The 25,635-nt window shown below is 54.3% G+C and overlaps 9 protein-coding genes across 9 annotated transcripts; 6 read left to right on the top strand and 3 right to left on the bottom strand.

Moving 5' to 3' along the window:
* Positions 1 to 133: 133 nt before the first annotated feature.
* On the top strand, positions 134 to 733 carry A1O7_03750 (uncharacterized protein; the record flags this gene model as incomplete). The annotated part of the gene is made up of 2 exons (XM_007757767.1): positions 134 to 333; positions 382 to 733. 2 exons carry the CDS (start codon positions 134 to 136, stop codon positions 731 to 733), a joined length of 552 nt encoding a protein of 183 aa, XP_007755957.1.
* A 4-nt stretch (positions 734 to 737) lies between these two features.
* Positions 738 to 1,916, bottom strand: A1O7_03749 (uncharacterized protein; the record flags this gene model as incomplete). Its single annotated transcript, XM_007757766.1, has 1 exon — positions 738 to 1,916. One exon carries the CDS (start codon positions 1,914 to 1,916, stop codon positions 738 to 740), a length of 1,179 nt encoding a protein of 392 aa, XP_007755956.1.
* Positions 1,917 to 2,179: 263 nt separating this feature from the next.
* On the top strand, positions 2,180 to 5,309 carry A1O7_03748 (uncharacterized protein; the record flags this gene model as incomplete). Its single annotated transcript, XM_007757765.1, has 6 exons — positions 2,180 to 2,215; positions 2,264 to 2,810; positions 2,856 to 2,982; positions 3,064 to 3,102; positions 3,154 to 5,098; positions 5,151 to 5,309. The coding sequence occupies 6 exons, from the start codon at positions 2,180 to 2,182 to the stop codon at positions 5,307 to 5,309; spliced, it is 2,853 nt and encodes a 950-aa protein (XP_007755955.1).
* Positions 5,310 to 5,715: 406 nt separating this feature from the next.
* A1O7_03747 (uncharacterized protein) lies at positions 5,716 to 6,381 on the top strand (the record flags this gene model as incomplete). The annotated part of the gene is made up of 1 exon (XM_007757764.1): positions 5,716 to 6,381. The coding sequence occupies one exon, from the start codon at positions 5,716 to 5,718 to the stop codon at positions 6,379 to 6,381; it is 666 nt and encodes a 221-aa protein (XP_007755954.1).
* A 1,768-nt stretch (positions 6,382 to 8,149) lies between these two features.
* On the bottom strand, positions 8,150 to 12,528 carry A1O7_03746 (transcription elongation factor SPT6; the record flags this gene model as incomplete). Its single annotated transcript, XM_007757763.1, has 3 exons — positions 8,150 to 8,418; positions 8,469 to 12,306; positions 12,361 to 12,528. The coding sequence occupies 3 exons, from the start codon at positions 12,526 to 12,528 to the stop codon at positions 8,150 to 8,152; spliced, it is 4,275 nt and encodes a 1,424-aa protein (XP_007755953.1).
* Positions 12,529 to 13,380: 852 nt separating this feature from the next.
* Positions 13,381 to 15,112, top strand: A1O7_03745 (STE/STE7/MEK1 protein kinase; the record flags this gene model as incomplete). Its single annotated transcript, XM_007757762.1, has 3 exons — positions 13,381 to 13,665; positions 13,720 to 13,877; positions 13,930 to 15,112. The coding sequence occupies 3 exons, from the start codon at positions 13,381 to 13,383 to the stop codon at positions 15,110 to 15,112; spliced, it is 1,626 nt and encodes a 541-aa protein (XP_007755952.1).
* A 507-nt stretch (positions 15,113 to 15,619) lies between these two features.
* Positions 15,620 to 17,695, top strand: A1O7_03744 (uncharacterized protein; the record flags this gene model as incomplete). Its single annotated transcript, XM_007757761.1, has 3 exons — positions 15,620 to 16,150; positions 16,201 to 16,473; positions 16,523 to 17,695. 3 exons carry the CDS (start codon positions 15,620 to 15,622, stop codon positions 17,693 to 17,695), a joined length of 1,977 nt encoding a protein of 658 aa, XP_007755951.1.
* A 2,667-nt stretch (positions 17,696 to 20,362) lies between these two features.
* Positions 20,363 to 21,801, top strand: A1O7_03743 (uncharacterized protein; the record flags this gene model as incomplete). The annotated part of the gene is made up of 2 exons (XM_007757760.1): positions 20,363 to 20,436; positions 20,490 to 21,801. 2 exons carry the CDS (start codon positions 20,363 to 20,365, stop codon positions 21,799 to 21,801), a joined length of 1,386 nt encoding a protein of 461 aa, XP_007755950.1.
* A 1,187-nt stretch (positions 21,802 to 22,988) lies between these two features.
* Positions 22,989 to 24,690, bottom strand: A1O7_03742 (uncharacterized protein; the record flags this gene model as incomplete). Its single annotated transcript, XM_007757759.1, has 3 exons — positions 22,989 to 23,802; positions 23,862 to 24,328; positions 24,388 to 24,690. 3 exons carry the CDS (start codon positions 24,688 to 24,690, stop codon positions 22,989 to 22,991), a joined length of 1,584 nt encoding a protein of 527 aa, XP_007755949.1.
* Between the last annotated feature and the right edge of the window lie 945 nt (positions 24,691 to 25,635).

Raw genomic sequence — 25,635 nt, 5'->3', positions numbered from 1 at the left:
GCACTAAGCCGCTTTGAGCTTCTCCCTCTCGGATCCCTGCCGGAGTGTGCGGAATCAATGTCCGAGTACTCCGTACTGAACAAGGACTCTCCTCCCTCCCTTTATGCGGAACCAAGCAAGACCAGCGAGCCTCATGCTTACATGGTCGAGAAGGAGTCTTCGCGCGACAGTGACTCAGTGGAGATCCTACGCCTCGCAGGACAAGCACCCAGAGTTTGACTATGCTGCAGCCAGGGAGTGGTACAAGCGCTTCAATCCACTGGAGTCGCTACGTGATGTTGGAGAAGTGACCTTCGCCCGGTCAAGTGGCCCGGGCGGCCAGAATGTGAACAAGTATGCTGTGTTGGTGCTTTGTACTGAAAAGGCCTGACTGCCCCACAGAGTCAATTCTAAAGCGCAGTTGCGCGTACCAGTCGGCCAGCTACTCCCACTACTTCCTACCGCCTTGCACAATCCCATCCTGACATCACGTTATTATGCCGAGAACACCTCGTGCCTTTTGATCCAGGCAGACGAGAGCCGTAAGGCTCAAGCGAACAAGGACGCGTGCTACCGAAAGCTCAATGAGCTGATCGTGGATGTGTTCAAGCATACTGTACCAGGCGAGACGACGGACGAGCAGAAAGAGAAGGTCAAAAGGCTTCAAAAGGCGGAAAACGAGTCGAGACTGCGGTGGAAGAAATTGCATTCGAGCAAGAAGCAGTCGAGGTCATCCAAGGGAGATTCTGATTGAAGGCTTACGAAGCTGCGTCCGTCGCACCGAGAGACCTGGCGACCGACTCCCCCACCATCTTGAGACCTGGGTCCAGATCCTCTGTCTGCATGAGCTTCGCTAGCCAAAGTTTGGCCCAGGCCAGCAGCTCGGGACTGTTTGCCTTTTTGCGCGCTTCCTTCAACCGTGCCAGTGCCTGCCTAAAAGCGGGAGGAAAATTCGGTGAGGACGGAGTGATTGAGACCACAGTCATTTGAATATGGCAGGCTTGGGCTGCCCAATGTTGAGGGTGGTATCTCAATAAGGCGGCCTCCACGTGGCCTGCGACTCTGATGCAGGCTGGAATATCCTCGAAGTTGAGCAGCATGTTGAAGAACTCGAGTCCAAATTGTGGGTCTTCAAATTGGGCCATGGCAGCATCGAAGATTGCGATGGGAATGGCGCCACTCAGAGCAGGAGTAGACTCGAGCGTCTCTAGGGCAGACGTGTCTACCTCGTGTTCTTCTCCTTCCGGGTTGATGTCCATCGCTGTCAGTCTGGGTAGCCGCAAAACATCCTCATTCTCCTCCTCGTGCTGTGGTGATTCTCGTTTAGCGGTGGTGATGCCCAAAACCTCTCGCCTTGTATGGATCTTGGCAATGTACAACATCTCAAGCCTCGCGTATTCCAGCCACATTGTTCTTGATCCTTTGCAGAATCGAAGCCCTCTCTGCATGTAGCTTCGCGCTTCTGTCATGTCACCATTTTCTTCGAACGAATATTGCGCCGCGCTGATCCACAAATCCGCTTTGGTGGGGTGTAGTCGGAGTACCTTTGTGAACATCTCTTGCAGCTTTTTATATGCCTTTTGCTTCTGTGCGTAGTTTATAGCCTCCATCCACAGACCAACGTCACCCGGATGCTTTCGAGTGCCGCGGTCAAAGACAAAGAAGACGCGGCGCTTGCCATTATGTGCTGTCGTCTTGATTCCGAGTCTCTTGACTCTTTTGCGTCTCAAAGCATCGACATTGATCTCAAATTCTGCATAACGAGCATAGTCGGTGGGAGTTGAACCCCTAGCGTTGATTTTGTGTTCGAAGTCGGATCGTTTGCGCGCGATGCTCGTGATCTCCTCGGCGCTGAAAATGCCTTTGCGCTCGTACTCCTTAAGTTCAGGAACCGACTGCTCGAGAAAGAAACGCGCCTTGTCGCTGGCGGCAGCCATTATCCCTAGGATGAAGAGAGGGAAACTTTTTTCTTCCAGGCTGCGGAGAAGACAGACAAGATTGGCCGCAGTTCTACCGAGGCCGCGGACTTTCAGGGGGGTGCCCAAGTCAGATTAATTCAGTTCAAGGCCAGTTCACGCTCAGGTTCCTCCCACGCGCCGCGCAGCTCCTTGACCTTTTCGTACTACTTCTTGTCACTCCTTGTCCCACCATTCGCTGGCTTGATGCCGCTGGTCGCGTTCTAATACCTTTAATAGCGAATATGGCGCCGAGAAAGGACGCTGATGTGGTGTTTTCTGTAAGTCTCGCTCCTCCACCTCATCGAGTCGCGCTGACACGCGGCAAGTTCAATGCAAAATATATCTCGTGGGCTCACACAGCCGTCGCCTACGCAGCCTTTCTCGGAGCACTAATCGTTGGAGTCTCCCTACACTACCACAAAATTGTACAGAATGAGCACTATGGATATCCCGATGAATGGTTTCCCTCTGTCTCCGCTACCATTGGCGACCGATACCCTGAGCGGTCTGTCTTCATGCTCTTCATTGCCATCACGTCCGGCCCTCGGTTTGCTCTTGTCGCGCTGTGGTACTTCCTTACGCGAAGGCCAAACTCGAACCTACCTGCCATCATCGCGACGACGGGCTTGCTGAGAACGTTGACATGCGGCGGCTGGACCTATGTGACATCTACCGACGACCATGACTGGCACGACATCTTCATGATCTCCTACTTGGTATTCACGTTGCCGTGGACCCTAGGATGTCTGGCGCTGAGTCCACCTAATCCGCAAGCTGTGAAGTATCGAAAGGTTCTAGCCAGCTTGTTTTTTGGCACGCTAGTTCCCTTGGTCTATTTCTTCATCCAGCATAAGATTCATAAAGTCGCTGGAGGTACGGTGTTAATGTCCCCCTGCAAGCCGTAGCTGACCGCCTAAGCCTATACCATTTATGCATTCTTTGAGTGGGCCTTGATCCTGTTCGATGTTGCGTTCGACGCCGTCACCGCGCTCGACTTCGAGACGTTCGAACTTGTCGTCAAGGACGTTGCGGGTGCTTCTAGAGGGTATGTGCAGTTGCTCCCGAAATACGCAAATGTACGACCAAGTGGAACGCTGGCTTGGGTGGGTTGCTGACCGGTCTGCAGTGATACCAAACTGCTCAAGGAATCTGTCAAGGGGAAAGAGTGAGCACAACCCGCCATCAAGAATCAGAGAGGCTGGCTGACCCCGGATAGGCGCAATAACGCTGTCATCCAGATATCGACCTTTGACGGGCCATATTACTGGACGGCAATGCTGGATGCTGCCGCGGACATCCTCCATGGCTTCTTCTTCTGGTCCATTCTAACTTCACTGGGCGTCCTCATCTGGTACTTTCCACTTTGGCATATGGGGATATCAGGCTACGAGGTCCTGGTCATGTGCCCTGCTTCATCCCTTATTCTCGCTATCCCTTCCGTAAGGTCTTTGGCAATCAAGAACCTCCGCTGGCTTCACATGGCTTCAATGGTCGGGCTTTTGGCGTGGCTAGCCAAGGAACCCACCAACCGTCTGTTTACCGTTGGCTTTGCCGTTGTGGTTGGTTGTATGGCTTGGCCAGCAGAGTGGTATGCCGAGCGCAGAAACTCGGCTCGCTTGCAGCGGAGAATTCTAGCCTGGTGTATTGGGTTGGTGCTTTCCAACATAGCGAAGTTTGCGAACCACACAAACAATCCCGTCTGGCCAATTCTGCATTCGGGCATCGGTGGCTGGAACAAGACCGGACTTGTAGTGGCACTGCTGGCTGTATGGCGTTCCACCAGACCAGACTCGACCTCCGGCGGAGACTACGTTCCTTCTCCCGCCAAGAAGGGATCAGCCCTACTGGCAGCTCTCGGCCTCGGAGGACTGTTCTTCACGATGCACTCCCTGCTTTCGGATTCCAGCACTATAATCCTTTGGGTATGGGAGGGCTTTCCGGTCCGAGGACCATTAGCGGTACCACATGGCGCGGTTGTCATTCTAGCCATGAGCGCCGGTCTGTTCCTAGGCGTCGCCCTCCCTGGCTTCTTCGAATCGTGGACAGCCTATGGAGTTGGAGCTGTTGGTGCTGCTTTGCTTACCACGTGCGGTCACTGGACGGGCTTCTATGGTGGCCTGTTGCTCGCCTTCTATACGATGGGTGTTGCGCCCGTCCTGATTTCTTCCGCCGTGCAGCATGGCCCCGCTTCCACCTTTGGCTTTGGCTTCTTCGTCTACAACCTGATGGTGCTGTTCCACGTCTGGGTGGTGGCATATGCTTTTGTGCCCGGCGGACCATTGGTCAGAGAGCACACGGATTGGATCATGATCACGACGATGCTGTTGATCGGCGCGGGCGTGTTCTCGGCCTTGATAACCAACTCAGGGTATCAATCTAAGAGCAAATCGAGCCCTCGTGGAAGAAAACAGTCGACCTACTGCCTCCATATTCTCCTGATGCTGCAACTGCTAGCTGCATCGATAGCATATCTGCGGTTCCCCACCTACGACTACACGCCGTATCACCCGGAGGAGAAGCTGCTGACTGCTGGGATCTGGACTATTCACTTTTCCTTGGACAACGACGACTGGTCATCTGAGCGACGAATGCGTGACGCTATCAAGGAGCTGGAGCTCGACGTGGTCGGGTTGCTGGAATCTGATCTGCAGCGGATCATCATGGGCAACCGAGACACCACACAGTATCTTGCTGAGGACCTCGGCATGTATGTGGACTACGGCCCGGGCCCGAACAAGCACACTTGGGGCTCAGCGCTGTTGTCGAAGTTTCCGATCGTCAACTCGACCCATCACCTCCTACCATCTCCTGTGGGCGAGCTTGCGCCGGCTATTGAAGCTACGTTGGACGTCTACGGCACTCTGGTCGATGTCTTTGTGTTCCACTCGGGGCAGGAAGAGGACCCGGAGGACCGACGCCTGCAAGCCGAATATTTGGCCGAACGAATGAACGCCACTCCCCGGCCGGCAATCTTGCTCAGCTATCTCGTGGTAAAGCCGGGAGAGGGCAACTACAATACTTATGTGGGCGAGAAGAGTGGAATGCATGACATTGACGTTCGTGATTGGGACCGCTGGTGTGAATACATTCTCTACAAGGACATCAAGCGTGTCGGATATGCTCGTGTGAGTCGAGGCACCATTACGGACACTGAGATCCAGGTAAGCAATGCTCTCGATCGTCTTACCTTGATTTTACTGACAGCCAGCTCAGGTGGGCAAGTTCGTGGTAGGAGAGCCTGTCTCGTACAGCGACGAAAGGATTCCTGAGGAACAAATCGCGCCTGGGCGGAGATTCCCAGCATTGTTCCGTGGAGAGGGTGTTCGGGGACATCGATACCACGTCTTTGATGAACCATGGTATTACGCCTGAGGCAACGATTCACGATTGGTATATCTCGGCTACAGTAGCCTAACGTGAAGCGGCCAAAGATCGGCGTCATATGAAGTAGGAGCCAATTAAATCCCTTGGGCCGGACGTAGCCCCGTCTGTCTGCCTGACGTCGTGGTGTCTTATCGCTATCGCGGAACAATGCGGGGAACATTGAGACCGGATGACTCTGAGTGAGTCAAACGTGACAGTGAATCGGACTCGATGAGACAACAGCCCGGATCTGGCATGCAACTCATGACCAGCCTCACCTCTTCTTCACCAACACCTTCATGTGAACAAGTTCGTTTCCTTTTCGTTTGACGGAGCTAGGTGAAAGGCGTTTCTATAATCCTCTCGCAACAACTGTACCTTCACACAGCTTCCGGATCCAACCCTTGACACCGCCATGTCTGATTTCTCTGCTTCTCATCCGCCTGGCTCCCGTGCCATCAAGATTCCCTTGCATGGGAACAGCAATGCCGACTACGCTTTGTCGAGTCGACGTCGTCGCAGCTCGCGTTATGTCAACCACGCCGATCAAGCCGAGGCCTCAGATGCTGGTCCATCTTCGCTAGGCTCGGGCTCTGACCAGGACTCTTCGTGGTCCTACAGCCCTCTACCCGCTCGGCCCCAAGATCGATTTCAGACTGTTGCTTCCCCTACGACCCAGCCTGCTCGTTTTCCTACCTTATCCACGCCGACGAATGACCCGAGTCGGTCGCAACGCAAAGACAAGCACAAGGCTGACCTCCCACCGCCCAACGGCATGGCCATGCTCTTCAATTCCTCGTCTCCACTAGGCCCCTCTATGCTCTCGTCTAGCTCATACAAGTCAATCAACCTGAACGCGCACCACGACGATCCCGACGAACCTCCACGTTTGATCACCTACACGAAGTATAGCCAAGGCTTCACTTGGAACGACGAGTTATTCTTGCCGAGTTACATGCTGGGGCGGTACGGAGAGCGGGGACGTAAGAAGCAATATGACGGTGACTTTGGAGATGAGGACCAGTGCCCGGTGGCTGAGATCTTCGTTACAGACGAGGAGGCGCAAGCAATGATGCCCTAAACGGCACGGTTGATCTCGCAACGCCAACGACGAGCTACGAAAGAGGGATATGACACGCACGGCAAGCACATTGATTTGGAGCGGCGTTTGCGAGCTAGGGCATACAAAGGACGAACCACGGCTATCACACGACTGAGTGGCGGTCAGTCAGATAAGGGCTCGCAATGAGCTGGCTAGAGGTGCAGGAATAGCAGGATTATTTGACAGTTTTAAGCAGTGTTGTGCTCGGTGCGGCGCTGGGCAACTCGGAAGGAAGGGCAATCCGGCAGGCGATACATGCAACATGGCTCAAGCCAATCTCGACTCACAGGCGGCACAGCTGCAGGTATTATCTTGATCAGGCGTTTGAGGGACAGAGAGGTGGGGGGAAGATATGCAACCGGGGATGGGAAGCTCGTATTATGGCTATTAATCCACGAAATAAAACAGATATTTTGCTTCCACCCCATCATCTCATCTCTGGCTCTTTGATTGTAATTCCTCGTCCGCCAGCCCATGCCGCTGCGTTTGGCGGTCCGCACGCACCTTGAGTTTGCTCCACTCGACCATCTGCAGGCCGAGCTTAGATCTCATGCTAGTACATCCTGCTCTGCCGTGGGACCAGGGCGATCTTAGCCGACGACAATGCAGCGTTGTCGATGGCGGTGGTTGCCAGCACACAGCCCAGCTAGAGCAGTGCCTTGGTGGGCTCTCCCACAGAGTTTCTCGTGTGTAGTGGATACCCGATAATGAGCGGTAGATTGATACAGGCATGCAATAGTTCTGTTCGCGGGTGATAACTCACCACCCTGTCACACCGCATTTACAGTACCTAAAGTACAGTACCTCCGGCCGGACTCGGCGCATCCGCAATCCTGACCTTGGTCTTCTTCGAAGCGCACGCTTGAAAGGTCTTCCTGTTACCCCTGGAGGATTCCTACCCTATCGGACCGTGACGTTCGGCGCAATTGGAGCGTGGCAGGATGGGACCACCAGTTACCGACAATTCTTGGCGCTGGGTATCTCAACTTGCAACTGGCAACTTGCGGATTTGCCGTCGGCGTCCCACGATGCGGGATCTCCCGCACTCAAGGCGGCAAGGGACGCTTGTATAAGAAGCGGTGAGCATAAAACGGCTGGGTCTACCTCAACGACGGCTATACCTCCGACCGTCCATCCCTCCGCGAACCTGCGCTGCACCAAAGGGGCCAGACTGTAGAAAGATGGGTAATTATAGCAGAGAGGGTCTCACAGACGATGGTTCATAGGCCAGGATAGGAGTAGAGCATATACAGAAAAGGATGAGCCAGAGTGATATGGTCGGGAGACCAGTTGCGATTGATCGTTGCCAACCTAGGCATATAGTTCAGCCCGCTATGTTGTTTCACCTGAGTTGAGTATATTGCGTCTAGGAATCGCTGCCGCCCCGGACTTTATTCCCCGCTACCAGGGGAGCGTACGGTGACAGCAGCATGGACTCGAGCCAGAGTTTGACGAGGCGCGTAATAAAAAGTCAGGGTGGGATGATGACCTACTGCTCATATGATCCAGAGCGGTATGACAGCCAAACAAGAACTTTTCGCTTGGAATCTCTGCTTCGTGAGGGTCGAAATTTCCCAGGAATCTGCCTGACGTTTCTTTATCTGGACTTTCGTATTGGTAATGATACATCAATTCAGGGGTATTCCAAGAACCCCGAAGCCCATATCTGAACAGCACGCTGTGTCGATATGGCGCAAAAGGACACCAGATATGGCCCTCTGCACGACTCTCAACAGAGAAGCATCCTCTATCTCCTCATTGGTCTTGCCATGCTCGCCGAGTCCTGCATGTTTTGGAACATCAATTTGAATCCGTTGCACAGGTCTCTCATGGTCGGATAAGGTGTCCGCATCAGTTCGAACCCCTGGGGGATCACCCGGACACTCCAATCCATCAATTTGGCGTTCTGACCTGCCTTGAATACAAGGTGGAATTGGCCCGGTCGCTCACGGTTGAGGCAGAACTGGTACATTGACCGTTTGGGATTCGCATTGGTGTACGTGTTCAACCACTCCTCTGTTTGCTTGTTAGCAATGCCTGTATAAAATGCCAGGTAAGCAACTCACCTAATGCAGCCTTGGACTTGTTCTGGAACTTTTCGTGGCTGCACATCTCGTCCACTTTCCGCGCCATGGCCTTGACGTGCAGCACAATCAGTTCGTCCAAGTCAGAGTAGTTATACCGGCCTCCAATTCTCAAGGTCCGGCCGAGGGAGAATTCGTTCTCCTTGTCGAGTTCAAGCACATCAACATGTTGGAAAATGCCGTCTGCAACCTTCCAGGTCACTGCGAGGTGGTCGGTTCCTTTAGAGGATGGTCGGATCACAACGTCTCCACGATTCTGACTACCCAGGTATTCTTCGGCCTGCTTGGCATTGAACGGCCGGAACAGCGGATGCTTGATGACTCTTGTTACTCGGGTTCCGGACTCACTCTTCTCCTCCAGTAGTTTCCTGTCCGCAGCCTCCTCACGGTCGTCCCATTCGTCATAGTTTCGTTCATTGTGATTGAAACGCTTGAACGGCTTCTTGACCTGGTCGTCCCTCAAGCTGACGGTGACGACAAAGTCTTTGCGGTTGATCGATGTGATGTGAGCTTGCACGGTTTGATGGACGGTGTACAGCTGTTTCGGCGACAACCCGCTATCAGCCCACTGACCGTCCTCAACGACGGCGTCTAATCCGCATTCGAGTTTGCCCTCGATGTGGTGATCCGAGACGCGCTTTAGCGAGATAGGGACGTTCATGCCTCTCTGCAGCGACTCTCTGGTTTCCCCGGTGAGCATGACAAAAATCTCAGACTCGCCGAGATGGGCGCGGAACGGGGTTCGGATCTCGCCGTAAGCATCGTTGAGTTCGTCTGTAATGTTCTTGAGGGTAGCGCGCTTCTTCGAATGAAGGTTTTGCTCCAGTTGCACAGCATACTCCTCAAGGACCAGATCATTCACCCGATCCATGGCATCTTCGCGGATCAAGCGACGCACAATGGCTCCAGCACCAGCTTCCTGTCTCTCGGCTTCAATATCTTCTTCGTCGAGTTCGAGTGCATCGGCTGCCATTTTCCGTGCAATATCGTAGTCTTCAGGGTGTATTCGCGTGCCGTCCAACGGTTCCGAGTCTGGATCTGACGACTCATACGGTATGCAAAGGAAAGATGCCGCATTGGACCACACCTTAGGACTCATGGCTTGATGACCACCGTCGACACCTAGCAATTCCGCACGACTCCTCACAAACCCGCCACTGAGGTTCATGACCTTCAGAAGATGGGAGGCCTTGCGCGGACCGAGTCCGGCAACGTACGGCAGGAGGTTTGCAAGCGCAGGATCCGCGACCGCATTATTCAGGTCCACGCCCGTCAGCATGACCATATTGACAAGAGCCTGTTCCAGCTTCTTCAAGAGTTTGTCTTGCGGTAGCAGGTTCTGAGCTGGATGAAAATTGACAGAGACCACGTCTCGGCCCAGCCCGGCATACTCTTGCAAGGGAGACTGCAGATAGCGCGCCAGACCTACACAGTACAGCGCCATTTCTGAGCGAGCCAGCCCCGAGTACTCGTTTCGCATCCGCTCGCTTGCCTTGGAAATCCGGGCCACTTCGTCGTTGACCAGGATCACGTCTAAGAGATCGTTTCGATCCTCGTCATTGTCATCGGTGTATGTTGCACCCCGAAGGTCGTGGTTCTTAACCAGAGTGGACAAGTTAGCCAGTAACTTCCGGGTTTCGGGAGACCATCCGGAGACGGCGATGACTTCAGGGTCCCTCCTCCGAATGACTTCCACGAGCGCGTCGACATCCTTCCCGTCTGGGATCCCACGGTCTCCATCGCCGGGCCCAATATCCTTGAATTGACCATGCTCCGGCACTCTGCCGTCGTCGTTGACGTAGGCCCAGTAGACCGGATCTCGACCTATAGTCCCGCCACCATTAGTGAGGGCCAGGACACGAGGGATAGTGCCCTGCTTGTGCCCGAGTGGCTTCCACGGAGCCTGGTCGAGTTTGGCGTAGAAATCGTCGCGGCATTCGTCTCCGATGATCTTCTCGCATGACTCCTTGAGGTTTTCTTTGACAGAGCGAGCCATGAGTTTCATGATCTTGTCTAAGGCGGCTGACACAGCTTCGCGGCGCTCCTGATTCCAAGCGTCGGCCACGGTAGAGTAGTTGTCCGTTTCAATGTGTTTGTAGAGCTGCTTCTTAAAGCTGTCCAAGTTGGGCAGCCTCACACGAATCTCGATAAGACCTTCCTCCTCAGCCTTCAGCATCTTGAGAAACAGGTCGGGACGGGAACTGAAGGAGAAGCAGTCCTGATTCCGGAGGTATTTGAACTCAAAGTAAGGATGCTGTTCGTCGATCTTACGGAGCCCCTTCTCGGTACGATGGCAGTCTATTGCTCCTTCGGGGAAGATCTTTTGTCTCATGAGTTGGCGCAGCCTCGGGCTCACCGCGAGCTGTTCGACAAACATGGCCTTGGCTGCTTTGAGCACTCTTGTGCCAGTCGGGAATTCTTGGTCAATCAGGGTATCCGCAAGATTCTCGGGGCTGTCAGTCGGATCTTCAGTGTAGGTTCGAACACCTTCTCTGGTAGCGTTGCGGGCAAATGCGTCTGCGGTAGTGCCGAAAGCGCGCACCAGACTAAAGGCCTTGGAGGCCCGGATTTCCTCGTATACCGTCTTGGTCGAAGCTTTCTTCTGCGACATATTACGTCCGTTGATTTCGCCATCTGAGGTAAGTGCCAAATCTTTTAGCTGGGCTGCGTACTCGAAGTAGAGATAGTCCTGCAAGTCTTGAAGATCCTCCATGCTGCTGGACCGTGCCAGCATTTGCTCAAAGGTGGAGTCCTCAGAAACCGTATTGGACTTCAAATCCGCATATGTCTTCTGCAGCACTCGCTTCTTCTCAACAAGGGCGCGGTATTTGAGATCGTAATCCACCATGTCCCACAAGTCTTGTTGTGTAAGCAGCTTTTCGGTCTCCTCCACCATTTTTGGCGTTCCATCATCGTTCACTCCGATTTGCTTGGTCGTGTACAGGAACAGGTAGTCTTTACGATGTTGAAAGATGAATGGCGGCTCAAGATCCTGCCGGACCAGCATGTCGAGGTTTTCTGCGACAGCTCGTCTGAACGCGTCATGATGAGCGGAGATGAGCTTTTTGCCTGGAAGTATCAGATTTGCAATCCAAGGTGCTTCCTCCTTAAACTCGTCTTCGGTCAGCTCCAGACCGCTGTACGGCCGCCTAGCCAGTTGATATCGCTCAGGTATGTCGGCAAATCGTATGGCATTGTCATCATCGGTCAGGAGCTTCTCGGCGAGCTGAGAAGGTTCGAAGACATCCTTCAGATGGAGATTCTTGTCCTTCTTTGCTGCCTCTTCGTCCGCCTCGTCTTCTTTCTCCAGCGCGAAATCATAATCGGTGCCGTCGCCAAACGCAGCACGGAAGTCTTCAAGAGCTTGCTCGTCCAGACCAGCGGCATCTGCAATGCCCAGCTCCGCAATACCTCGCCGATTAGGCCGGGCAACCTCCTCATCTTCGCGTTGTCGCTGCTGCTCATCGTCGGAGAAGACATCTTCTTCGATAAAGTCATCGAACTCGTCCTGCAGCGCTTTGCCATCACGACGTCGACGTGTGTAGTCCACCGCCTCTTCTTCCTCATCGGAGTGGCCAAATATGTCGTTGACACCGTAATGCTGCTGAACGTCACGGTCTTCGCGAGGACCTCGCTTGAGCCTCTTGAACTTGGACTCGGTCGGCTCTTCAGCCGGCTTCATACCAATCAATTCAAGATCTTCTTCATCGAGGTCTTCATCCTCGCGTTCTTCGCGACGGCGCTTTTTCCGTTCCCGTCTTCGTTCTCGGCGAGCTCCTTCGTCGTCTTCGTCCTCGTCGACAATGAAGCCTCGGGCGATCTAGTAAAGCTGTCAGGTTTCGACTTTTCACTTGACCGGCTGAATCCACGTTACCTCAGCTGCAGCCTCTTCGTCATCGTCCTCATCATCCTCTTCCGAGGAGTCGTCAAAGCGACCAGTGGCGCCATTTGACTTCGTCCTCACTTCGCCCGTCTCTTCATCGAAAGATTCATCGTCCTCTTCATCATCAATTAGTGCACGGTCGTCAATCAGGGATTCCATGTCGGCAGATCGGTGCAGCTGCAGTTCTAGAGTAGGGGAAACAAGGGAGAGACTGTGGACCTTGGGGCGACCCGGCGGCGAGCTGGGAGTAGAACAAGCGCAGCCAGCCTCAGGGCAGCCGTGGTACGCCTTCAGTGCGGACACGAATTGTCGCGCGCATGCCGCGCGAAAGTTTCCCTTTGAAGAAGCATTTGCACGTGAGTCTGATCTGCAGCACCAAGCCCGATGCGGGCGGTAGGGTCCATTAGCTGGCTGCAATTGGCTGCGGGGCGCACTCCTCACTTCGATCCGAATTAGGCTGCGGTGCCTTCCCACTGACTGATCAGTGAAGCGAGCGTGAGAATAGCCGCTTGCGCTTGGAGCTCCTATTCACACCCATTGGCGAGCTATTGACCTATACAATGCACTATTAACTGAACTTCCAGTTTCAGACGAGGCAACGCGGGTATTGCTCAAACCCAATCTGAAGCGCCAGAGGCCCCCTATCTTCGTCGAAGGCATCAAAAGACCATTTCAGTCTCACCATCTCCCAACTGACTACTACCCCGTCATTGCAGCCCAGGTCTGAATCGTGGCTTCGGGCATATCCACGCCTTTCGACAGCGCTCAGACGTCGCTGGTCTGCCTCACTGCTCGGACAAGTGTCAATTGCCAGCCTGCTAATCGCTTGATGGCCTTGATTGACCTCGTACTTGAAACCTGAAATAGGCGCCACAGACCTCTTATACTGCACCTACCAGCACCCGCAGTTCCGTCAGTACCTGCTGTGATCTCCCACTACCCTTCGAGCCTTCTCTTACGAGCGACATCACCGAACCCGTCGTCCGCAAGCCCAAGAGAGATTCCGGCATCATGTCTGACCCCTTCAAGGCTCGCACGCTGAAACGAAAGAATGTCAAAGGGCTGGCTTTGAATGCCCCGACTCCTCGAACAGCGCCTTCAGATGGCGACTCACAGATACCTGGGGCATTGGGGAACTCAGAGAGCGATCGGACAGACACTCTGGAGATAGGGCTCGAGTTCAAACTTGACCTCAGAAGTGAAGATCTTGTTGTTCTAAAAGAGTTGGGTGCTGGCAATGGCGGGACAGTCAGTAAGGTCATGCATGCCTCGACGAAGGTGATAATGGCAAGAAAAGTACGAGACAGTTGGTCCAGCTAGCGTATAACCAAGTCCTGATTGAGCGTACAGATAATTCGAGTTGACGCCAAAGAGAACGTTCGGAAGCAGATCGTCAGAGAATTGCAGGTTGGCGCCGACTGCAGCTCGCCATATGTCATTACGTTTTACGGGGCTTTTCAGAATGAGGCACGTGATATCGTGCTATGTATGGAATATATGGATTGCGGGTGAGTAACTCAGGCCGGGTCTAATCTAGTCCTTCAAACTGACGCCTTTCAGGTCCTTGGATCGGATATCGAAAGATTTTGGGCCGATTCGGGTCGATGTTCTGGGCAAGATCACGGAGTCCATCCTTGGAGGGTTGGTGTATTTGTACGAGGCTCACCGTATCATGCACCGCGATATCAAGCCGTCTAATGTCTTGGTCAACTCCCGCGGCATGATCAAACTATGCGACTTTGGGGTAGCCACGGAAACCGTTAACTCAGTGGCTAACACATTCGTCGGAACGTCAACATACATGGCACCCGAACGCATTCAAGGAGGAGCATACACCATCAAGTCCGATGTTTGGAGCGTTGGCTTGACGGTAATGGAGTTGGCGATAGGGAGATTTCCATTCGACTCGACCGACTCTGCTGCAGGCGACAGGGCCAGTGCCGGGCCTATGGGCATTCTGGACCTTTTGCAGACTATTGTTCACGAACCAGCACCTAAATTACCGAAGAGCGAGGCCTTCCCCGCCATTTTGGAAGATTTTGTGGCAAAATGCCTGCTAAAGAATCCGGATGAGAGGCCGACTCCGCGCGAATTATACGACAGGGATAATTTTCTGCAGGCCGCCAAAAGGACGCCTGTCGACCTGCAAGAGTGGGCTGTCTCAATGATGGAACGCCACAACCGGAAATCATATTTGGCACCTCCCGCACCCAAATCGCTCAAAAGTGATGGCACGAGCTCGGACACGTCCCATACTGCTTCGTCAGCATCTACAGCTTCTTTTGCGCCCGACGCTCGAGGCACCCCAGTAACAGCGAAGCGTTATGCCAGCCCTACTTCTGGGCACATTCCAGTAGCACCTCCGCAGTTCGCTTCTCAAGGCACTCCGACAGGCTTTGTGGAAAGATCGCCTCCCCCTCCATTATCGCTACAGCACCTGTCTCTCGAGACCAGGGATGCACCAAACGGAATAGGTCCGCGTGCAAATCGCCTGGGGTACAGTGACCGAGACAACATTCCAGAGCCTGCATCGGCCATTGAACCTTCCCAGAGACCCATGTTTCCGCCCAGGACAAGTAGCAGCGGTAACACCATGAACGGCAGGAACCAGTTAACAACCCCGGCATTTTCTACGCGCCAACCTCCACCGACAGGACCCTTACCGGCTCCTCCCATAAAGGATCTGCCAGCCCCTCCAGCATTGAGAAGCGCGGGCGTCGCCAGCCCGCGTCGACCAAGGTGAGGTTGAGCAGCACGATACCAGCAGATTGGTTGAACAGCGACTCAGGCATATCGAGGAAAATGGGGGTAACATCAGATATAGCATTCCACGTAGGCGTCTTCATTAAGTGCATGGTGAGCATTTGAGCTTGTAGATTTTGGCCATGAGAACAATTTATTTGCGTTTTTCAGCGATCCTCGATCTCTTCGTGGCCAGCTGTCGTTCTGGACATTTTCGTGGGCGCCAGCGAACGTGATATCGCTCGTGTATGTATGTATTGAGCCCCTCTGATATTACCCCTCGCGCTTTTCCTCGTTGCAACGCTTACTTCTCCGAGAGGCTGCCAAGGAATCCCGCAAGGCAGTTACAATACAGGTAGACACAGGCTGGCACGGGACGAAAACAACCTGGAGCGCAAGTCCAACTTACCAGGCCTCATCTACGACTGTACCTTTCTCCGGCGACGGGAGTTGACCGAGCTCGCTTGCTCCAACGGAAGAGGCGGACATGGAAGCCACATCGGCCAGAATGGCTTCACGAAACCAGTTCGTCTTCGACGGGTTTGCACCACCTCGATCAACTCTACAAAGATTCATATACAACGCTTGTGACCCTATTGCCAACCTAGAACCGAATCTGGCGCTGAATCTCGAGATTGTCGACCTGATCAACTCCAAAAAGGGCAATGCGCCTCGTGAGGCCGCAGTCACCATTGTCCAACTCATCAACCACAGAAACCCCAATGTCTCTTTGCTAGCCCTCTCACTGCTCGATAACTGCGTCAAGAACTGCGGATACCCTTTCCACCTCCAGATCAGCACCAAAGAGTTCCTCAATGAACTCGTTCGACGGTTTCCTGAACGGCCTCCGATACGACCGAGTCGAGTACAGGCCAAGATACTGGAAGCAATCGAGGAATGGCGGAGTACGATATGTCAGACTTCCAGGTACAAGGAAGACCTGGGCTTCATCAGGGACATGCACAGGCTGCTGCTGTACAAGGGCTACATGTTCCCGGAAGTGCGCAGCGAAGATGTCGCAGTTCTGAACCCAAGCGATGTATACCTTGTCTTGCGCACTCTAGGAAAGCACCTACTGACGCGTCGCAGAATCTCCAGTCGGCGGAGGAAATGGAGGAAGAGGAGCGAGCGGCTCAATCGGCGAAGCTGCAGGAACTGATCCGGCGAGGACGACCTCAAGATCTCCAAGAAGCGAACAGGTTGATGAAAGTCATGGCTGGCTACGATACTAGGCACAAGACAGATTATCGGGCGAAAGCAGCAGAGGAGGTCGCGAAAGTCCAGCAGAAAGCCAAAATATTAGAAGAAATGCTACAGAGCCAAACGCAGGGCGACAAGATCGGGAATGGTGATGTCTTCGAGGTACGACGTCCAATATGAGCCACTGCCGGAAGATGCTGATAAAGTCCAGGAACTTGCTAGTGCGCTTCAGAGTGCTCATCCCAAAATCCAGAAGATGTGCGAAGAGGAGTCAGATGACGCCGAAGCAGTGGCCAAGCTCTTGGAAATTAACGACAGTATACACCGGACCATTGAGCGATACAAGTTGATGAGAGCCGGAGATATCGAGGCCGCCAACAAAATCGCAAAAGGAACCCTGGGAACCACCACTGGAGTTGGCAAAAATGCAGCAAATGAATTATCGTTGATTGATTTCGACCCAGAACCCCCGGCCGCGCCGCCGGCGGGAGCGTCGTCGAGTTCTGGTACCAATGGCTCACTTCTCGACACCGGCCCGATAACTTCCACCACACAAGCCAGACCAAAGACCGTCGAGGACGACTTGTTGGGGCTGTCGTTGGACGATTCAGCCGCTGGCTCACTAGGAGCCATATCACTCGGGCCTAGCACGGGTTTCTCAGCACCATCAGGCTCCATCTTCTCGAATGCACCTTCGAGTCTATTGTCAAACCAGCCATCTGTTCCTCACACATCGCCCCAACCATCGCCTAAGCCGAATTATGATGCTTTTGCCTCGCTCACAAGCCTTGCTCCTACCTCGAAATCCGCAACTCCAGTTCCCATGGCACAGCATCAACAGCCACCACGACCGTCCACTCAGGCCCTGGCTGATCCTTTTGCAGCGCTAGTGTCAGCTGGTTCACGTCCTTCTACTCCCTCAAAGCAAAGCAACGTTTCTCAGCCCGCGTCACAGCCCTCAGCAGTATCCAACCAAGGTGCTTCTGCCCACGCTGAAGATGACTGGACTTTCGAGTCGGCCTTGCCGGAACCACAGACAATCAAGGTTCTCTCTGGTTCTCTGGAAATCGATTTCGAAGCGCGAAGGATGGCAGGACAAGCTGTAATCCAGATCACGGCGCACTTCTCCAACACGACGCAACAGCGGATCACTGGATTGCATTTTCAAGTCGCGGTGGAGAAAAGTTACACACTCCAACTGAGGCCTCAAAGTAGTCGCGAATTAGCCCCTACCACACGGCACGCGGTCCAGCAGGAGATCCTCCTGAATGGCGTGCCAGTGGGGAAGGGCCGCCAGGTCAAAATGCGGTTCAAAGTATCTTATGCTTTGGATGGACAACCTCAGGAACAGCAGGGCAACGTCCCACCGCTTGGGGTTAGTTAACGGCAATGGAAAGTATCCTATAGTTTACCCGGAGCTCCGGAGTCTTGCATGCAATCGGTAGCATCACGCGCGAGCGAGACGTGAGTTACCGATATCTTATCTTGTCCATAGTACAAACACTCCCATGGAGATGGCCCCAGTGGGCTGCTTCTCGATGGTCTCTGCCAGATTCCCGTCATGTCCACTTCAGGCAGATCCGCCACTCGCCACGGAGTGTCAAGGGAACTACATTTTGAGGCGACGCTTGCCTGGAATGACAGGTACCTCGTCATACCTGGTCGACAGGTAGCACAAACTGAAGCAGGATGATGGACTCACTCCACAGTGCAGAGTAGAAAAATACGAGGCACACGAGGCGAAACAAGGGGAGATCTGGATGCTGGTGTGAGGTGATTCGCGGTGATCAATCGATCAGCACACGGGTAATAGATCCAGACTGAGATCCGATCTCCTAGAGGCCCCTGTCCCTAGGCGATGTTTCGATCGCGGCGAGCAGGAAACAGACAGGGTGAAGGGGCTGTGACGCTGGTGTGAGAATGGACTCCGCCGTGAGCGCAGCAGTGATACGAGGGATGGTTGTGCGTCACTGTGGAGGAAATACGAGCAGCCGTGACATGGACTCGAGAGCTTGATTTGGGGAGGTTGCGGGCTTTCTCCTGAAATTCTGGTGAGAATGCAAGAGATCGCCGATTTCACAGCGATCTGAGGCGTGAGAGGCGCGAGCCCAGCTCTTTATGTCTTTGCAAACAACCAGAGTTTTGGTTGCTTCAACATCATTCGCCAGGGAACCTGCCGATTATTTGAAATAATCCCACAACCGGATTTCCACAAGCCGGCACTCTGGTAGACCCAGCTTGCTGTTGCTCCATGGGTCGCGTAGCTGTTCCTACCTTCGGTCGAATCAGCCGGCACAGTGCGAACGGCGATCGATCTGAGGGAGACTACACAGTCTACGTATCCTTGGGAAGACAGAGACCTCCGTTTCGGGAACATTCCAATACGTTTATATGCTAGCGAGCGGTCTGTGTTGTGTCCTGCTCGCTGCTGCGGGCGGTGAGGAAACATCTGAGGACTCGTACACAGTATGCTCAAGATGACAAGATTGCTGTGATTCGAGGATGCGGGCGACCCATCCTACTGTAGGACCCGGAAAAGGTTGCTACGGGATCAGCAGAGATGAGATCAGGCTTGTGTCAAAGCTGTCGAAGCAGCCAGTCCTGGGCAGACCGTTGGAAAGGAAAAGATTCGCGGACAGCGCTAGAATCGGCGCTAAGTTGGATGCGGGTCGCACGCCGGTGAGGCCAAGATCGGGTCTTCGTCGGGCCTCTGCTCGTATTCCGAGCCGTTGTCGAGGCTTCGCCCATGCCGCCAGAAATGCTGCAAGGAACCCCTTGAACAAAGGGGAATAGGATTTCCGGGGCACGCTTCCAGCTCATCGCATGTGTACCCGCTGGGGGATATGGTGCGCATTTCAATCCAGGCTGGGCCGGCAGAGAGGGACGGACATGGAGTTCAGCACCTTCGCGCATCTGCTGTGTGCGAGTACCGAGCGAGAGGGGCAAGTCGCGTCGATTAGCGGATCAAACACCCGCCGGAAAAAGCAGCACCACGACTTGCAGCGGGGCCTCGGACCAATGTTGGCCCAATCTGGCTGCCGCGATCGCTGACCCCCCTAGCTTCTTTTCTGAAAACTCGGCATCTCAGAACCCCCAGCCTAGTCAACTCTATCGGTCCTTCACCCGTCTCTCACCCCTGCCTCACCTGCCGCTTCTATACTAGTGGCGCTCGTAGGTATTCAGGCCTGCTGAGTATCCAGCCGGCGGCACGGAGTCAATCGCGAATGAACAATCACCGTGCGACCACCTTGTCACTGCATGCCCCATCCCTTCCCGCTGTGCTGGGCTTTACCTTTCGCATCTTTTTGAGTTTTTCGCGACTGGGTAGTACGATTCGCCTGCTCCATTGTGACAACCTGGTGCCGTGGGAGCCCACGAGGTAACCAACCACAGCCGCTTCCACTGTTGATGTGCCCATGGCGTCCTCCTGAGAAACGAGTCCACGAGAGCTCTCCTCCGTCGCTCGCACGTCTCAGCCACCGGTTTTTCTCACGATCTACATGGTACACCTCAGCAGATGCCAGGGTCTCCTCCGCTTAAGTCCATGGCTGTCGCCTCCGCGCTCAGCTGTCTCAGTATTACCAATTAAACCCACATATCGGCGTGGTTCCTCTAACCGATCTTGCCATCGTTGAGCGAGCTGGTGCGGATGTGAATTGATCTGGGCAGAATAAAGGGCTTGTTCATCCTAGGCCGTCCACCTCGATTCCGCTATCTTCTTACGGCGCCAGTACATCAAGTCCCTGGTTCGCCACCTGTATCTTCTCTGCCATAATCCAATTGTCCTTGAGACAGATCCTAAACAGCCTGTCCGCAGCATTACATATACTCGATTGGATCCGCGTCTTCGCCCGATTCATCTGCTCAGTATCGCTTGCTGTTGGGATATCCGCCACTGATCCTTGATTCGCACGTGTTCAACAGTATCGACCCAAATTTCAGACACTTAGAGCACCGCACATTCTGGGGATTCAACGCTCCAACTGATCCGACAGCTTGTTGGCTGGTCAGCACGAGTAGTCCCCTGCCTGACCTGCACCTCATCGACACCATGCCGCCGATGAAGAATACACCGCCTGCAAAGGCCGTGAAGACTGAGCGGACTCACGAGGAGAACCAGGAAAGGTCAGCGTCCTCTGCCGTGAAGAGTTACTGGGCTTCCGCTGACATTCTCAAAGAGCATACATCGCCGCCTCGAGAAGAAGTGATCGAAGCCTAGAGGCTCGAGTAGAATCCGCCCGGAGAGCATCTGAAATCCACAAACGACGGACGGGTCGGTCACTCCGAGTCACTGAACAAGATGTCATCAATGAAGAGATGTATGAAGAGGAGGACGATGATCTGCCTTTGCAGTATAGGCGGCTTACAGAGCATTTGCAGACCGGCTCGGCCGACTTCAATAGACGGTTGGCAGCATATCTGACAAACCAGGTGGCGATGCGAACCGCAATGGAGCAGATGGTCCAAAGCCCATATGGCTTACATCCCAACCGCGCTTATCAAGGCAACTCCGGCATGTTCCCATCTCCTATGCTGCCTCAACAGCAGGGCATGGTTCAGTCACCAAATGCATACCAGCGTCCAGCCCCATATCCCTCACCGCATCACCCCAGCTTCCGCCAGACACATGGCAGAGCGTTCTCAATGCAAGCAATGCCCACAGCCCAAGGAATGACATCTCCATCCGCGTCCGCTCAACAGCTATCAGCAGATAACCGAAGGTTATCGACGCCGACCTCAGCACATCCCGATCTCTCGTCAGGTCCGCAAATTCAAACGGACGGATTGAAAGCAGACCCAGAATATCAACGCCAAACCCAGTCAGCGACACTGCCTCAAGGCGGATCCGGATCAAATGGATTTATGCCTTTCTGGCGAGACATGGGACCTTTCACCACTTCGCTCCCACCGGAGTCCCAGCAGATGCTCGCACAGGCACCTGGCTTCGACGTCAGGGATCCAGACTATGCCATGCTAATGCAGGGCTCGGAGCAGTTCATCAACGATCCCTACTACCCCTGGCAGAACATGCACAGCGGCATCAAAGGTATGCCAGTCCACCCCTCAGCATATCCGGGTATGTCGGCGACACTGGCACCGGCGGCACTAGAGAAAAACACAGACTACCTCAAACAACCTGTGTCGACATCAGCCGGAGGACCCACTTCTGCACCTGCAGCACCCACCGATGTTCTGCCTAGTGCCGGTCTTGACTTCAAGTTCAGTCAAGAAAGCAAAGAGCCCGCTTTCACCTCAATAGTCGGCGACATGGCCATCAGTCCAGGCCAGGTGACCCCTGTTGGCGAGGGCTTCTGGGATCACTTCGTCATGGACGGTAGCTGGGAGGATGGCGTGAATAGTATTCATCGCCCTGGTGCTGACGGTAACCCTGGTGATGACAACAACCCTTCGGACAACATGCCCGGCAACAATCTCCGCGGCGTCGAGGTCGGGTCCGGAGGCGAGGTGGATCGAAAGCATGGCGCTTGAATAATATTGCGCCCCTTTTGTTTTGTGGTTATCACAGTGACCTGTCTGGCGTCTTGGCGAATCATTTGCTTTTGGTTCTTGGTGGACCTTTCTGCTGGCGGTGCTTGTTGCAACTCAGTCATGAGTATGACTTGTTGACGGCCGGAGGTGGGAAGTTCACCAAAAGACGTCCCTGCTTGCATGTTTGGATACCCAGAAATAATGAAACGAGGTATAGGGATTAGGAGGGCGAGGCGATTTATGGCTCGAGGATAAATTCAAAAATCCCCCAACAGAGGGTCAAAGGAGGTATATCATGAGCAATACGCTGCTCGAGTCCATCATGGTGCTCGTCATCGCATTGTGCCAAGGCCGGATGACTGGACGAGACGTGGCAGGAGTGTGCCAGAGAAGCTGATATGGATCGTATATCGTATAATGGCCCGGAAAGTCAAAGATTCCTCTCCATCACCCTGATCGTTAAAGCACGTCGTCTTTCACCTTGGCACGTACCACTACGGTATCACAATTGAGCCTCATGATTCCGTCGGCGTCCGTGTCTTATCGCTAGGCCCACTGCAAAAGCTCGATTTCTGCACAGAGCGGCCGGGAATGATTTGGCATGACATCTAGAGTTCATGGTCATATACAGGTCTGTAGAGCGGTTGTAGGAGCCAACGATCAGCGCCGGGACCGTGATCATGTGGCCGTACGGAGTACTGAGTTGAAGATGACGGGGTTAAAGTCTCCATGACTTGTGGGCAAGCCGGATGATTACTTAACATGCACGCGAAGGCACGCCGACCACGAACTGAAGTGTCATAAGAGTAGTGCCTATGAACGAAAACTCGTATTGATCGGGTGGGTGTCGGGTATCTAAGCATTTTCAAATCTCTATCTTCTTAGCTTTTGGAGGACTGCCGCGCGTCCGCGCTGATACCTCGGACTCCTGTGCGGTGATCTCAGGTTCCTGCGCCGTGCCGTGACACCACAGAATATGAGGGCGAGAAGGCGCTATATGTGGTTGTAACTCGGTTCAACCAGTCCAGCTCCATTGAATGAGGTGGAGAGTGCTCTTCGAAGTCTGACCGCCTATCTAGGACATTTAAGGCTCAGTGGCCTCCCTTTGCTCGCAGGACGATACTTTTCAATTCTGAACGCCGTTACCGTCCCCGTGAAGGAACCAGGAGGCATAACTCAATTTCCCATCAACACCCCTTGGCCGCACTGCCTTTCCGGGACAACTCCCCGCTCGGTCGGAGCGCGCTGTTTCCACTGCTGACGCTGGGGCGTTGTCCCAAATCCATACTTCTCCTAACGCTGCTGGAACTGCTTCGTCGCCGGCGCATTCTGATCTCGCTCGGGTCTGCCACATCGACGAGACCACCCACGCGGGCAAACAAGATGAGGATGTCGGTCAAGGAGACGACGCCAACTAGCCGGCCTGAGATGCGCGCGCCGGGTAATGCCGAGGCGGAGATGGACGGGCCTGTAGGTGCTATGAACGGCGGCTTTGGCGAGGAATCTACTACTGTGCTAGGGGAGGTTGAGAACGGATCTGTGGATGGGGTCGTCGTGGCGACGGGAGGAGTGAAGACATTTCCTGCGCCGTTGGCTTGCGAGAGTGATGACGAGTGGCTGGACGTGGGAGCCAGGGTTGCAGAATGCAAGGACGGGGTAGGCGGGCCGGAGGAGGACGGCGAGATGGGTTCGGTGATCCACATCCTGTGCGATTTGGTGGCGACAAGTTTCGCGACTGTGTGAGCGAGTGTGGAGAGAGGGGTGACGTGGAAGACGGGGAAGGAATCCTTTCCTTCGTACATTCCTCGGGTGGAGAGGATGACGGTGATGAAGTGTATGCAGGTGTTTCGCAGGAGCGGCAGAGAGGAGGACTTTGTGAGGAGCTTGACATCGACGCTCGAGATGTTGCCGATGACGTTGTAGTTGTGGTCGATAACTGGCAGCGAGGAGACGCCTTCGTTTAGAAGAAGCGTGAGCGCTTCAAAGAGAGGACGGTCGCCACTAAAGGTAGAAAACATGTTAGTCAGGAGCCGGGTACAGGGGAGATCGTAGCAGCATACTTGATGGCCACGACGTCGTTGGAACCAATCTTCAGGTCGCGTAGATTCTGGTGGTACAGTTGGTCGAGCACGGGGAAACTCCTGCCATTTTCCCAGAGAAACCTGATCAGACGACTCTGGCTGAGCAGGCCGGTGGCTTCTTTGGTGGTTTCGTTCCTCACCACGACGCGGTGGACTCCCTTGCCGAACGTCTCAATCGCCTTGATCAGGTCCGAGTTCTCGTCCAGAAACGTCAGCGGCTCCTTCTTGCTCAGGTCCTGGATTTCTCGCAGTTGAATACGCTTGCCTTCCCGCGCACGCTGTGCCAGCTCGAGGAATTCCTGGGCATGTTCTCCTTCTTCGGGCCGCAACAGGCCTACCACAAGCAACAGGTAGGCATTGAGATCTCGGTGGTCGAACGTCCCAATGACGGGCGAGCCGGCCTGCTCGCGGATGAGGACCACTGGGGCGCCTGACTCAATGAGCAGCTATTGTGGACAGGTGGTCAGTACCAGTTCTGGCCAAGGAGATGGATGCGCGGTCGTACATTTGTGGCAGCCTCAACGGCGGCGTCAATCTCGACGAACCTCAAATCATCTGGATTGACCAGCTCTTTGACCTTGACCTCCTGCCAATTCCTCCCCGCAAACCTGGGGTCTGGGTTCCGCATGGGTGGATTGTCGATCAGGTCTTGTACGGCGATGTGCGACAGAGACGGCTGTCTTGAAGACCGTGGTGAGGGAGGATGGCCTCGTAGTTCGTGGAAGCTCTGACGATGTTGAGCGGCCGCACTGGGCATGGACGGGATGCGTAGGGAAGGTGTTCTGCTGCCGGTGGAGGGCGAGTCCATGCTGGACCGCGAGGATATAGCTGCTGAGGAAGGGCTGTTTACCGGTGGATCCCGGCTGGGCGTCGACATGGTGTCGTCTGCGCACAATCTATAAGTCCGTATCTGCTGGTGGCAGGCTGCGATCAAGCGACCGGGCGATGAATTGGAGGTCGAAGTGGAGATGAGTTCGTGGCTCAATTGGCCGCGGGGCACAACTTGGTCACATGCAGGCAGCAGAAGTGGTGTGATGTTTGGCGGACTGCTTGACTGCTTGATTGCTTGAGCCGCTTAGTGGTGATGGCCGAGAATCGAGACATCTAGATTCTGACAATCGCTCGTGTCTGCACAGGAGACTAAGTCATGCGAGGGTCTCCTGTAACGCGGTTGGGGGGTTTTGTGCCTGCCATTTGCTGCGCGAGACCCGGGGGGGGAGCGTCATTGCCTGACTCAGTATTGTAACACGCGACAATACGAGTACCTAAGGAGAGGCTGAAGGCGCCCGCGATGAGCGGCCCTTGAGGCAACGATCACCGACGACAATACCTAATTACATCCGAGGAAGTTCGTAGACCCATATGCAATTATCTATATACATAGGTAGACGGCCCTCAATGTCCCTTCTGGACATACTCGCGATGCAGGTGTACAACTCAAGCCTTGAATTCTTCTAGCATGTCTCCCAGATTCCTGCGCACCGGCCTCATCGCAGGTCTGTTCGTTGGGCCACGCTTTGGTGGAGGTGATGCCGTGCCTGGAGCTGCCTGTTCTTGATTCCTGTTCCTCTTTGGTTGCTCACAATTGCTGCCCGCTCTTATCTCATCCGTTGCCTTCTGCCTCGGCGTATGGACCCTGTCGAACCAGATTGTCCGATGGCCTACAGAGCCGTCAGAACGAAGCTCAGTAGGACCAGATCTTGGGAAACCAGCTCCAAAACAAAAGGGGAGACCAAAATCCTCTCTGCATGGG

This window comes from Cladophialophora yegresii, assembly GCF_000585515.1.
Source record: "Cladophialophora yegresii CBS 114405 chromosome Unknown aczIN-supercont1.3, whole genome shotgun sequence".
NCBI lineage: Eukaryota > Fungi > Ascomycota > Eurotiomycetes > Chaetothyriales > Herpotrichiellaceae > Cladophialophora > Cladophialophora yegresii.
Note: the sequence above shows the minus strand (reverse complement) of the source record. Positions and strands in the feature narration are given on the sequence as shown.